Source organism: Babylonia areolata, chromosome 9, assembly GCF_041734735.1.
Source record: "Babylonia areolata isolate BAREFJ2019XMU chromosome 9, ASM4173473v1, whole genome shotgun sequence".
NCBI lineage: Eukaryota > Metazoa > Mollusca > Gastropoda > Neogastropoda > Buccinidae > Babylonia > Babylonia areolata.
This window is the reverse complement of record NC_134884.1, coordinates 18,778,992-18,791,491: the sequence shown is the minus strand read 5'-3', so window position 1 is coordinate 18,791,491 and position 12,500 is coordinate 18,778,992. Positions and strand designations below refer to the sequence as shown.

General features: G+C 41.1%; 1 protein-coding gene across 1 annotated transcript in view; it reads right to left on the bottom strand.

The window, feature by feature from the left end:
• LOC143285583 (uncharacterized) overlaps positions 1–12,500 on the bottom strand; it is a 56,642-nt gene that overhangs the window by 6,503 nt on the left and 37,639 nt on the right. Inside the window, exons 4-6 of the mRNA XM_076592978.1 lie at positions 10,706–11,068; positions 1,111–1,287; positions 790–939 (exon numbers count right to left, since the gene is read on the bottom strand). Coding sequence (XP_076449093.1) covers positions 790–939; positions 1,111–1,287; positions 10,706–11,068 — 690 coding nt within the window. The remainder of the gene's footprint in view (positions 1–789; positions 940–1,110; positions 1,288–10,705; positions 11,069–12,500) is intronic.

Here is a 12,500-nt window from a genome sequence, read left to right as displayed (position 1 = left end):
TGACAAAAATCGGAAAGAAAATTAACCACTGTAATATAGATGTCAATGCATGCTCGTGACTTTCGCCCAAATGAGTGAACTGAATGTTGAGCACGTAAAGGATGCTGTCTCTTGCCAGGTAGATAGCCTGTCGTGCAAATGGCTCTGTTTGCAAAACTACTACTACTACCACTCGATAAGAAAACGACTGAAAACAAAAATAAAAAAAACGCCATGGAGAAAAAACCAACCAAACAAAAAATGGGTGGCGCTCTCAGTGTTGCGAGGCGGACTCCCTGCTGAAAGCAGCCCGAATTTCACGTGGATAAATCTGTTGTGACAAAAATCAGTTATACAATAATAATTGTGATACTACTGTTAACTTCTACCGATAATGCTGTCAACGCGACAGATACAATGTGAAATCTAAATCATTTACATAAATGCTACCTGTTATTGAAGTACAAAATTTGAATTCTGTTCCACAAATGAAGTATGACAAAAATGAATCAAATAGTGTGCACAGTCCTACTCCTGCCTTTATGCTCGGCTGGACAGAAAAGGAAACATCTCTGAATTCTACTGTTCTGAAAACATGCACCTGTTTTCTGTCAACACATTTTTAGCAATACAACTTTCTTCTGTTTCACGCTTTGGCTCAAATTCTGTGCAGCCTAATCCTTATGTGTCATCTTATGGTCCTTCAGATCAGCAGATCGTTCAAAAATCTGACCACACACATCACAGGTAAAGGGCTTATGATCAGTATGAACCTTCCCGTGTCTTGGTAAGTTCCTTGCATGCCTAAACATTTTACCACACACATCACAAGCAAATGGTTTTTGACCAGTATGAATCATCTTATGTTCTTTTAAGCGTTCCGCTCGTGTGAAAGTCTTACTACACACATCACAAGCAAATGGTTTTTGTCCAGTATGAATCATCTTATGTTCCTTTAAGCTTTTCGGTCTTCTAAAGGTCTTATTACACACATCACAAGCAAAAGGTTTTTGACCAGTATGAATCATCTTATGTTCTTTTAACCGTTGCGCTCGTATAAAAGTCTTTCTGCATACATCACAAGCAAATGGTTTCTGATCAGTATGAGTCATCTTGTGCAGTTTTAAGTACCACATCTGTCTAAAAGTCTTATTACACATATCACAAGCGAATGGATTTTGTCCACTGTGAATCATCTTATGCCGTTTTAAGCTTCCAGCCTGTGTAAAATTCTTATTGCACATATCACAAGCAAACCGTTTTTGACTGGTGTAAATTCTCGTCTGCTTTTTCAAATTGTCACCCCAACTACACGTTGTACCGGACACATCACAAACAAATGGCTTTTCATCATTATGGCTAATCACGTGGTTTTTCAGATCGCCTGTCTCTCTAAAAGCCTCGCCACACCGATCAGGTTTCTGATCAGCATGAGTCTTCATGTGTTCCCTAAAATGGTTCGCTTTTCCAAAGCTGCTACCACACACATTACAGACAAACAACTTTTGATCAGCATGAATTGTCTTGTGATCTTTCAGCTGGGTATCAGCACATCCAAAACATGTACCGCACACGTCACATGGAAACAGGTCTTGGCCAGTGTGGACTATCTGATTTTTTGTCAGACCATACTCTATAGAACGAAATTGTTCATGTGTATGAGACACCAGCTGTTTCCCTCCTGAGTGATGATCAGCCGATGACGGTTCTTCTTTTTCTTCATTCTCCTGTAACATAAAAGGAGACAATGGCGATGGTGATGAATGAAAAGGTGAATATGTATCAAATGTGATATCCGTTTTTGAACAGTAGCAATGAAAGGAGGAACCGAAAGAAAACGCTTTCCTATTATTTAAAATTCATTGGACCACACAGTGTTTCTGCATGTCACACAACCAGAGCCACCAGAAAGGATTCATATCAAAGCAAACTCGCTTCACGTCCGCCTTCATTCTGGAAAAGAAAAGAAAATGTAATTATAGTTGCATTACAGCACCTACAAATGGAACAGTCCCATACCAATGACCGTTTAATTACATTTCTGTCCATATAATTATAATAACTCTAAACAGCATACGATGACGTATCAGGGAACCATAGCTTTTGATCAAAATTCCCTGGTACATCACACTAACAGCTTTGGGACAGGTTAATCCTCAATGAACAGCGTGCTGCAGAAACAGAAACCTCTGATACATGATTTATGTATCATAGATGAACCAAGAAATGTGAAATATAGAAATGTTTGCATTCATTTTATCCCGCCTATATTATTGCAATTCTCTCTTAGTATTATTATTATTACTACTATCTTTTTATATTATAATTATTATTTATTTATTTATGTAAGCTTATCTATTATTTATTCACCTTTTTTTCTTTTTTTTCTTCTCAAGGCCTGACTAAGCGCGTTGGGTTTCGCTGCTGGTCAGGCATCTGCTTGGCAGATGTGGTGTAGCGTATATGGATTTGTCCGAACGCAGTGACGCCTCCTTGAGCTACTGAAACTGAAACTCTTAGCTGGCTTTCCCAATGATAAACTCTACAAGCTCCGGAAAATACAGAATAGTGCAGCTCGGCTCGTCCTTAAAAAGTCGAGGAGAGAGTGCTACTGCTCTCCTGCAGACACTTCGTTGGTCGCCTGTTCAATCCAGACTTGAATATGAAGTTGCCTGTCTATGCTGTCAGTGCCCAAATTGTGATACCACACCCTCATGTCTTTCTGAGCTTGTTAACCCTTACTTGCCAAACAGAACATCGAGATCTCTTGACTCCTCCCAGCTGACTGTTCCCCTATACTTCCTTAACATGTGGAAAGAGGTCATTTTCCGTCTTCAGCCGAGCAACTTGGAATTCTCTGCCTATTGCTCTCAGACAAACAACTCATCTATCTATCTTCACAGCAAGTCTTAAAACATTATCTCTTTAAAGAATACTTGTCATAACTCTAACAGTGCTGTTGTTGAAGGCTTATGGCAATGTGAGTGTATGTGATGGGTGAGTAGAGAGAATGGGGGTGGGTAGACGGATGGTGGTGGTGTGTTTCGAAAAGGAGAATGACTACCGATTTTTATCACTTTGACGTTTTCAACCCAAAATCTATGGCATGTAAATTACAATTATGCTCCGTTTTACATGTATGTATTTTATGTGAAAATTGCTGTTGTCTCAGCCGTTTAATCATGTGTGTGTGTGTGTGTGTGTGTGTGTGTGTGTGTGTGTGTCTGTGTATTTGTGCGTGCGTGCGTTGGAGTGTAACAGTTGTAGTATTGAGTGTATGTTACTTTGTGAGTTTTATGCATTGTGTTTGTACAACATTAATGATTCTGTTTTATGTTTCTACAACTTTTTATATGCTTTCTTGTTTCACTATAGATACTGGATTGTAAAGAACTTTGAGGTTGCTTACGCGTGAATTATAGCTCTTTCACTGCTCCTGCAGTGACAATGCTACTGTACCGAGCAGATTATTCCAAAAGTTAACAACACTGTTGGTAAAAAGTGTGAAAAAATGTTTGTGACAAGTCCATCACTTTGACACGAATCATAAGCATGTAGGCTGGACAACATCATAGCCAAGGTGACAAGAAATCAAGTACATTTAACTATACAGAGAAGAGGCACATTACTTTTTTTTTTATAATGCGTACTGAGAAGGATTGTTTATACAAACAAAGTATATTAAATTCAGCTTGCCGTAAAATATATATGCAACAGAGAACATTTCGGGGAAGAGAAAAAAATAGAATCAAAGAGCATATAAAAACGACCGACCATTTGACGCACCTGATCATCGTCCAGCTGTTGATTTGTGTCCCCGTCCATTTTTGAAATGAACTGTGACCTGAATCTGTTCGCTGTCATTCTCATCATCATTTCATCCATGATGGAATCTGTTTTAGCATCATTGCTTGTGCTTGCCTCCATTGTTTCAGTCCTTGTATCACCGTGTGCTTGATCTGGCTCAGGTTTTACATCGATGATAGTTTTTGTCGTAGCGTCTGCAATCTTGGTGTCAACACTGATGTCTACTATGACGTCTTCAATCTTGACGACACTGTTCATGTTCGCTCTTATACTTTCAGTATCAACTACACTAGTTCTGTTAGCTGGAACTGCTTGATGTTGGACGTCATCGCTTGTTTCGTTTTTAACTTCTTCTTTCCTGCAATTACATCCGACATCCCTGGTCTCTGACCCAATGTAAGTGAATGGCTCTATCTTCACGTGGACAGTAGAACTGCAGTATTTCATGTCAGAGTATGAACCATCAATCTCGGTCTTCAAATGCATCAGTGGATGTGATACATTAGTACCGATACAAACTTCCTCTTTGATTTTCATTTTCATCTGAGATTGTTCGCAATTCACGCCATTCAATGAGTACATCGATGTGGAGAAGAACTCGGCACCAGTGTTCTGCTCAGTTTTAATGCTATCTTTGTGTTTGTTCTGATCTATTGTCTGGTAATAAAGGTCGTGAAATGTATTACTGTCAACGTTATCTTCAGTTGGGTCTGTCTTAAAAAATTCGCAAGTGTCACCGTTGTCGTTTGGTTCAGATTTAATGAAAGCAGCCATCTGACTGTAAGCGTTTGTTGTGTGATGAGCACTCGTGATACCCGTGGTATTGACGACATCACTGATCACAGGTTCTGTAAGAGACATGAATGTGTACACATTATAAAATGTAGCATTGTCATGTCCATCACAAATATTTTTATTTTATTTATTCTATTTTCCAAGGTCGAAATCTCCTTGTATGTTTCGAAGATTTTAAGGGAAAAGAAACAGTATCAGATAAATAAAAGAGTAGGAAAATGTAATATATTATGATAACAACATATCAGAAGGGATGATATTCAATAAATTTCAGAGAATTACGTAACATCTTACAACCGTTTTATGCAATTTAGTGCTCTGTAGACAAAGTGGATTTGCACCAATGTTGAGTGAGCAAGAATGAGTTTGGTGTGGTTGGTGATGAGTGTGTGGGGGAATGGGGAGGAGTTAAGTACATATTTGTGTTTGTGCATACATGCGCGCGTGTGTGCGCGTGTGTGTGTGTGTGTGTGTTTGTGTGCGTGTGTGAGTGTTTATGGTCCAGATTTGTAGTCTGCGACTGCTTTTTATGAGACAAAATTTATGTGTATCGCCGTTTTCATTCCGTTATTTATGCAGCGACACCACATTTTCAGTTGTGGGTGGATGTTGGACACTGTTGTGTCTCTATAACACAACGGACACTGGCAAGGATTGCAAAGTGTTTCACGTGCTGTCTGATCTGGTGTGTAATATGTAGCATGCCTCCATTCTAAGGGCTGTGACATGTTTAACTCTCCACATATGCTGACCTCGGAGACTTGAACCCGGCTCCTTTCTTTTACTTTCCTTTTTCCCATCCAGAATTCGGATTACAACTCATAACTGTAGGAAGAACAAAACATTTTAACCGCCCAAAGATTTCGCGCAAAATTCATTCAAAGATAATTTAGTAGGTATGACATTGCCAGAGAATGTATCATTCCTTAAAGACTAAAACTTTTCCTTTTGTTCCTGCCCTACCCTTTCCTTATGCACATACTTCTTACGACTTTAACGTCTCGTTTGGTTTCTGGACTTCTGTCACTTTTTGGTGTTCTTGATATTTTGTTATAACAGGATGACTTATGTGAATGAAAACAGACACGCTTATGTGAGGAAACGTGACGAAATAAAGACTTTGCATTCAGGCAATAAATATGAAGGTTAAAATGCGAGAACTGAAAACCAAAATACCTGAAAATGCAGCTTGAGTCGTCCATTGTGGTTCTTCAGCAACATCTATCTCTATCTTCACATCCGACATTTCTGGATCTTCAATGGATTCCATGTTGTCACAGTGTCTGAAACGTATTTCAGAAAACACGTTGAAGTCATAAAAAAATAGTTTATGTGTACAAGACAAAAGGCACACACACACACACACACACACACACACACACACACACGCTCGCACGCACACACATACACACACACATGTACACACGCACGCACACACACACACACGCGCACACACACACACACATGCACAGGCACAGAAACACACAGACGCACAGACGCACAGACACACACACACACAGAACGTCATTATCATATATGAACAAGGATGGTTGTTTCCCCTTCACATTCGCATAAACGCGCGCACACAGAAATGTGTAGAGAATGATATGTAAGAAAGCCATTCATGCAGCGTGTGAGCCGCTGCGTGGAGAGATTGGAAGTTCTTTTTATCATTTCATTTCTTTATCTGTAACGAACAACTTGATTTATATTTTCTCTGTTCGAACTTATTTTGTATTTATTAACACTGCGTCAATTATTTTTTTCTCACAAATACAAAGCACAAAGAAGAGTGGTGGGAATGGGAGAAAAGGAAATCTGTCCCACATAGTGCAGATTGACGCACACACACACGAGCATTCTTTGCTCCTTAGTCTCTTAGACACATGCATGCATGTACAAATGGATATGCACGTGCTTTGTATACCTTAATACATACAAAATGATCAAACTATCTTTTGTTCTGTATCAGAGGACAAACAATTAAGTCAGCCTAATTTGGATATGTGCGCTCACACACACATACACACACACACACACATACACACACACACACACACACATATCAGAGTAAGGGAATCAAAAAACATCTTTGCTAGACTTTCACTTTACAAAATGTTACCTTCTAATGTCACCTTACCTTCCAAAATCACGTCACTTTCAGCTCAAAAGCGGAATGAATGACAACCAGTTCTGAAAGCAGTTCACACCTAGAATGTCAACTGAAGACGGAAATGGGGTGGACGATTGGAGGAATATAAACTTCAGAACATGAACGAACAGAAGCATTAAAATAACAAGTGAAAACCGCTCACATTGTGCACGTGAAGTTGGTGGGTGACAGGGACCGAATGGAGGTGGAGTCAGAGGGGAAGGATACGTGTTTCTTTTCGATAGAATTTCATCTGTTCACACGGAAAATAACGTTGTCTATTGCCAGTGAAAATAACTCATAAATATTGCAAAGACAAAAGAGAAAGTCAATAGGACTCAGTTAAAATAGGTTTCTTCTTCTCCAGCTGTATCTTCTACCTTCAGGGTTCAGTTCACCCCATATGTTCCTTAGCTGTAATGTGGATATCATTTTGTAAAAACTACATGTCTTGCTTTTACATCTTTTACATGCAAAGAGTTACAGCAGTCAAGATTTAGATTCTTTACTAATTTCAATCGCCTCCGGTGAGGATATTTGGAGTGCTTGATTCTTCAATTTTCGCTTGAATTTCTTTGAAAAAAATGGATCATCCCTGTTTGAACCATAGATATTAGCTAATACTATCCGACGTACTGCAGTAACACCATACTAATATGATTTTCCTTCGTGTCCATAATTATTGTTTCCGCTTTAAAGTCAAAGTTATTGTTAAATAGAACTGTTACACCTCATGCTCCACTGTTCTTTTAAGAAAACAGAATCAAAACCCCGTTTGATTCGAATTTGACGCCCTAATTTCTTTGTGAAATGGGTATCCCGAAGGAAATACACTATTTATTCTCTGTTTTTTTTGTAATGTTGAAAGACATCCCTTCTTTTTGGATAACTCCCCAGACCCTGACAATGGAGGGGAGATATGGCAAAGCTGGCCAAATTTGATTTGGATGTTTTGAATACAACTCATACCCTCGTTTTGCACTTTTCAGACATGTCATGTTCACCATCATCCAAATGTACAGTATTAATTAGACAATCTAAACAAATAGCATACTGTGAAAAATGAAATGGAGGACAAAAGAAATAACATACCTCAAAAACTTACATATTTCAATGTTGGTGCTTATCTTATGCATTTTCAGATCAGCATTATTTCTTTATTTTGTGGGGTGTGGTTCGTCCGTCGGGATCGACGAGGACCATCTAGTCATCCTGGGGGTGGGTGGGTTTGGCTCTGTGGGTGCGCAGATGACTGGTCAGGCCAATCCGCGCCAGGAAAGTTCTGACGCAGTGTGGACAGGCGATGGTGGCGGCTGTCGGGGACTTGCTGGCACTGATTTTCCTGGCCTGTCTGCGTTGCTCTGCTGCAGTGATTCTGTTGGCCTCACAGGATTTGGCACCTTTGTGGACAGCTGAACGCCACTTTGGTCTGTCCATTGCATTCAGCTCCCATGTGTCGTGGCTGATGTTGAAGGCCTTCAGAGAAGCTTTCAGAGTGTCTTTGAAGCGCTTCTTTTGGCCTCCATGGGAGCGCTTGCCATGTTGGAGTTCGCCGTACAGCAGTTTCTTGGGGAGCCGGTGGTCTGGCATGCGAACTACATGGCCTGCCCAGCGCAGCTGGGCCTGCATCAAGATGGTGTAGATGCTGGGCAAGTTTGCACGAGTGAGCACCTCTGTGTCAGGGATCTTCTCTTGCCACTTTATGCCGAGAAGTTTTCTGAGGCTGGTGGTGTGGAAGTGGTTCAGCTTTTTGGCGTGGCGTTTGTAGACCGTCCATGATTCACATCCATAGAGCAGTGTGGTGAGAACTATGGCCTTGTATACTTTGAGCTTCGTCTCCAGGGTGATGCCTCTCCTGTTCCAAACGTTCTTATGGAGTCTGCCGAAGGCAGCGCTGGCTTTGGCGAGTCTGGCATTCACCTCGTCGTCGATGACAACTGTGCGAGAGAGTGTACTGCCCAGGTATGTGAACTTGTCCACCGCGTTCAGTCGTTGCCCGTTGATGAAGATGTTTGGTTCAACGTAAGGCTTTCCTGGAGCTGGCTGCTGCCGATCTCCACCGCTGCTCCAGTCGGTGAAAAACGACCCTATGGCCTGAGCCGCCTGTGTGCATGTCCGCGGCTACGACTGCCAGTGTACCCACACCTGTCGCTTCATCGCTCGCCTGTCGCCACAGGGCTTGGGGAAAATGATGGTATGGGATGAAGGATAACTGATGACTTGCGCGATGACTTTGTTTATAGTGAAGAGGAGTTGCGCACCGTCGACCTCACTCTCTTGTCCGAGACCATCTGTATCAAGTGGCAAGACGAGGTCAAGACGACTGGAGATGGAAACGGATGCAGTGGATGACCAGGATGTCCTATGTGCCTCATCCTGCCCTCAGCACTCCACAGTGCTCTGCTGCAACCGCCTTCCTCTCTGTTGAACCATGAAGGTTTCTTCTGCAGAGTCCGCCGGATCCAGTCTTCACATGCTTGGGTAGACAAGCCCTAACTCACCGAGGGTTTGAGACCCATCAGCTGCCCTCACCTAGTTTAGCCAACCTGTCAAAGCCGTTGCCCTGGGGTTGGGCGCTGCCGCATGCTAGCAGCTTCTAGGACCCATAGGTGAGAGCTGGGTGCCGGTGGGGACCAACAGAGGACGAACCACTCCCGGAAGAGCGTGACAACCCCCCCCCCCCTCTAGAGGTACTACCCCTCCCGTGCACGCCCTAACCCCCATTTCGTGTAGTGAAGGCCTAGTGTTAACGTATCTGCCAGAGGAGTGATAGAATCGAAAGATGCAGGATCAAATCCCATACACGCAGAATTTCTCCCCCCCCTCCCCACTGGACCATGTGGTGTGGTCTGGAAGCTAGTCGTTCAGATGAAATGATAAATAGTGGTCCCGTATTTAGCGAGTCCTCAGCCGCCTAACAATACAAATAATCAATCAATCAATCAATCAATCAATCAATCAATTTATTATCTGAAAGAGTACATAAATTTGCCTTCAGGCTCATCATAAGGAAAATATAAACTATTTTTAAGAAATACTAATCTTAAAATGAATTATTTCCATCATTGAATTAAAAGCACTCACACGAACATTGTAGGACAGGGTTGGGGGAAAGGGAAGGATGGGCGTTGCACTTCAACATCAGACTACATTATCAACACATTATAATGCATACAATAAAATACGAAGGTTCGGAATGCAAATATTTTAAATTGGTCGTCTTTACCTTAAGATTATAAATGATGTATAGTTATCTAGAATGACGGACTGGTGAGGGTAGGGGGTATGAACCAGATGAAAAAGAACACACACACACACACACACACACACACACACACAGGCATAGGACTACAAGTATGAGAACAAGCCACAATATAAGACGACTTCGTATTAAAAAAAAACAACAACACAGATTTAAGCACTCTATCGATTGAATTACGGCACATGAAATTTAGATGTAAACCACAGGCATGCGAATAAAATCTAAATGTTTTAAGTAAAAAGATATTCAAATTACAGTTACAGTGTACAATATTTGAATTTAATCATAGTCATGTTGCTTATATAGTACAGGTGACCACAAAAGTGCTTTTTATGGCTGTAACACAGGTGACAAAATCAAATTAAAAAACAAATTCATGGAAACAAGGGAAGTGCAAAATTTGAATTATGTTCGAAAATAAACAATGACAAGAACGAATCAAAAAGTGTGCACAGTCCAACTCCTGCCTCTGTGCTCTGATGGACTCTCTGCATTCTACTGTTCTGAAAACATGCACCTGTTTTCTCAATTGTCAGTACATTCTAAGCAGTATCAGTTTCTTCTGTTTCACGCTTCTGCTCAAGTTCTTTGCAGCCTAATCCTTATGTGTCACCTTATGGTCTTTCAAATCAGCAGCCCGTTTAAAAAATTGTCCACACACATCACAGGTAAAGGTGTTTTGATTAGTATGAACCTTTTTGTGTCTTGACAAGTTACCTGCTCGACTGAACACTTTACCACACACATCACAGGTAAAGGGCTTTTGATCAGTATGAACCTTCCTGTGTCTTGACAAGCTACTTCTTTGCCTAAACATTTTACCACACACATCGCAGGTAAAGGGCTTTTGATCAGTATGAATCATCTTATGTTCTTTGAAGCCTTCCGCTCGTGTAAAAGTCTTACTGCACACATCACAAGCAAATGGTTTTTGATCAGTATGAACCTTCCTGTGTCTTGACAAACTACTTCTTTGCCTAAACATTTTACCACACACATCGCAGGTAAAGGGCTTTTGATCAGTATGAATCATCTTATGTTCTTTGAAGCTTTCCGCTCGTGTAAAAGTCTTACTGCACACATCACAAGCAAATGGTTTTTGACCAGTATGAATCATCTTATGGACTTTTAAGTGTTTCCCGCCTGTGTGATGATCATCCGATGCTGGTTCTTCTTTTTCTTCATTCTCCTGTGATATAAAAGGTGACAATGGCGATGGTGATGAATGAAAAGGTGAGTATCAGTATCAGTATCAGTAGCTCAAGGAGGCGTCAATGCGTTCGGACAAAACCATATACGCTACACCACATCTGCCAAGCAGATGCCTGACCAGCAGCGTAATCCAACGCGCTTAGTCAGGCCTTGAGAAAAACAACAAAAAACAACAACAAAAAACAAAAAAACAAACAAACAAAAAACACGGGGAATAAATAATAGATAAGCTTGCATAAATAAATAAATAATAATTATAATATAGAAAAAGGTAGTAGTAATAATATTAGTAATACTAATAAAATGATAATAATAAAACATAAATAAATAAATAAATAAGACAACAATGGTGATAAATAAGCGGATAAATGTAAAACATGAAGACACACATTCACACATACACCCACACATGCATAACAGAAATGCACCAAACATGCAGTTTCACAGATATGAAAGCACAGTCAAATACATATAAACGTAAATGAGCTCCAACACACACACACACACACACACATTACCTTGTACCTCCTCTACCCCCCTCCTCCACACACTCATTTCTAGTCTACGTATCGCGGCTTCCACGGCACACACACACACACACACACACACACACACACAAGCACACACTCACAGAGATGAACACTTACTTGTACAAGCACACATGAAAGCACAGTCAAATACATATAAACGTACATGAGCTCCAACACACACACACACACACACACACACACACATTACCTTGCACCTCCTCTACTCCCTCCTCATCCAAAGTCACAACCTCCAGCCAAACGATGGAAGTTGAAGCTGTGACACATGCCCTCCAGTGGCTATCGTCCATCCATACGCCCGGAAACCAACATGCCATGATTCTAACCGACTCAATGAACCTCATACAGAAAATTGAAAACGGAATGGGAAGCCCAGAGTGGCATAAGGCAATGCGCAACTTTCAGATTAAAAACCTCACATGGTCATACTGCCCGGGACATGCAGGTGTTAAGGGAAATGAGCGAGCTGACAGACTTGCTGGTAACGCAACACCAACGAGCGGCCTACATCTAGGAAAATCGGAAATCCTCAGAAAAGTCAAAGAATACCAAAACGAACAGGTACAAGGCCATCACACCATCGATCGCCTCAAAGAAATAAAAGCAGAGAGAGGGAGTGGCCGCAAGTTTAATATGAAAGGTAGAGCACGATGCTTTGCAAATCAAACAAATATCGGCATCATTTCCAAACCAACATTGCGCAAATTTCTTCAAAACGGAACAAAACCTCTGTGGGCTTTTCCAA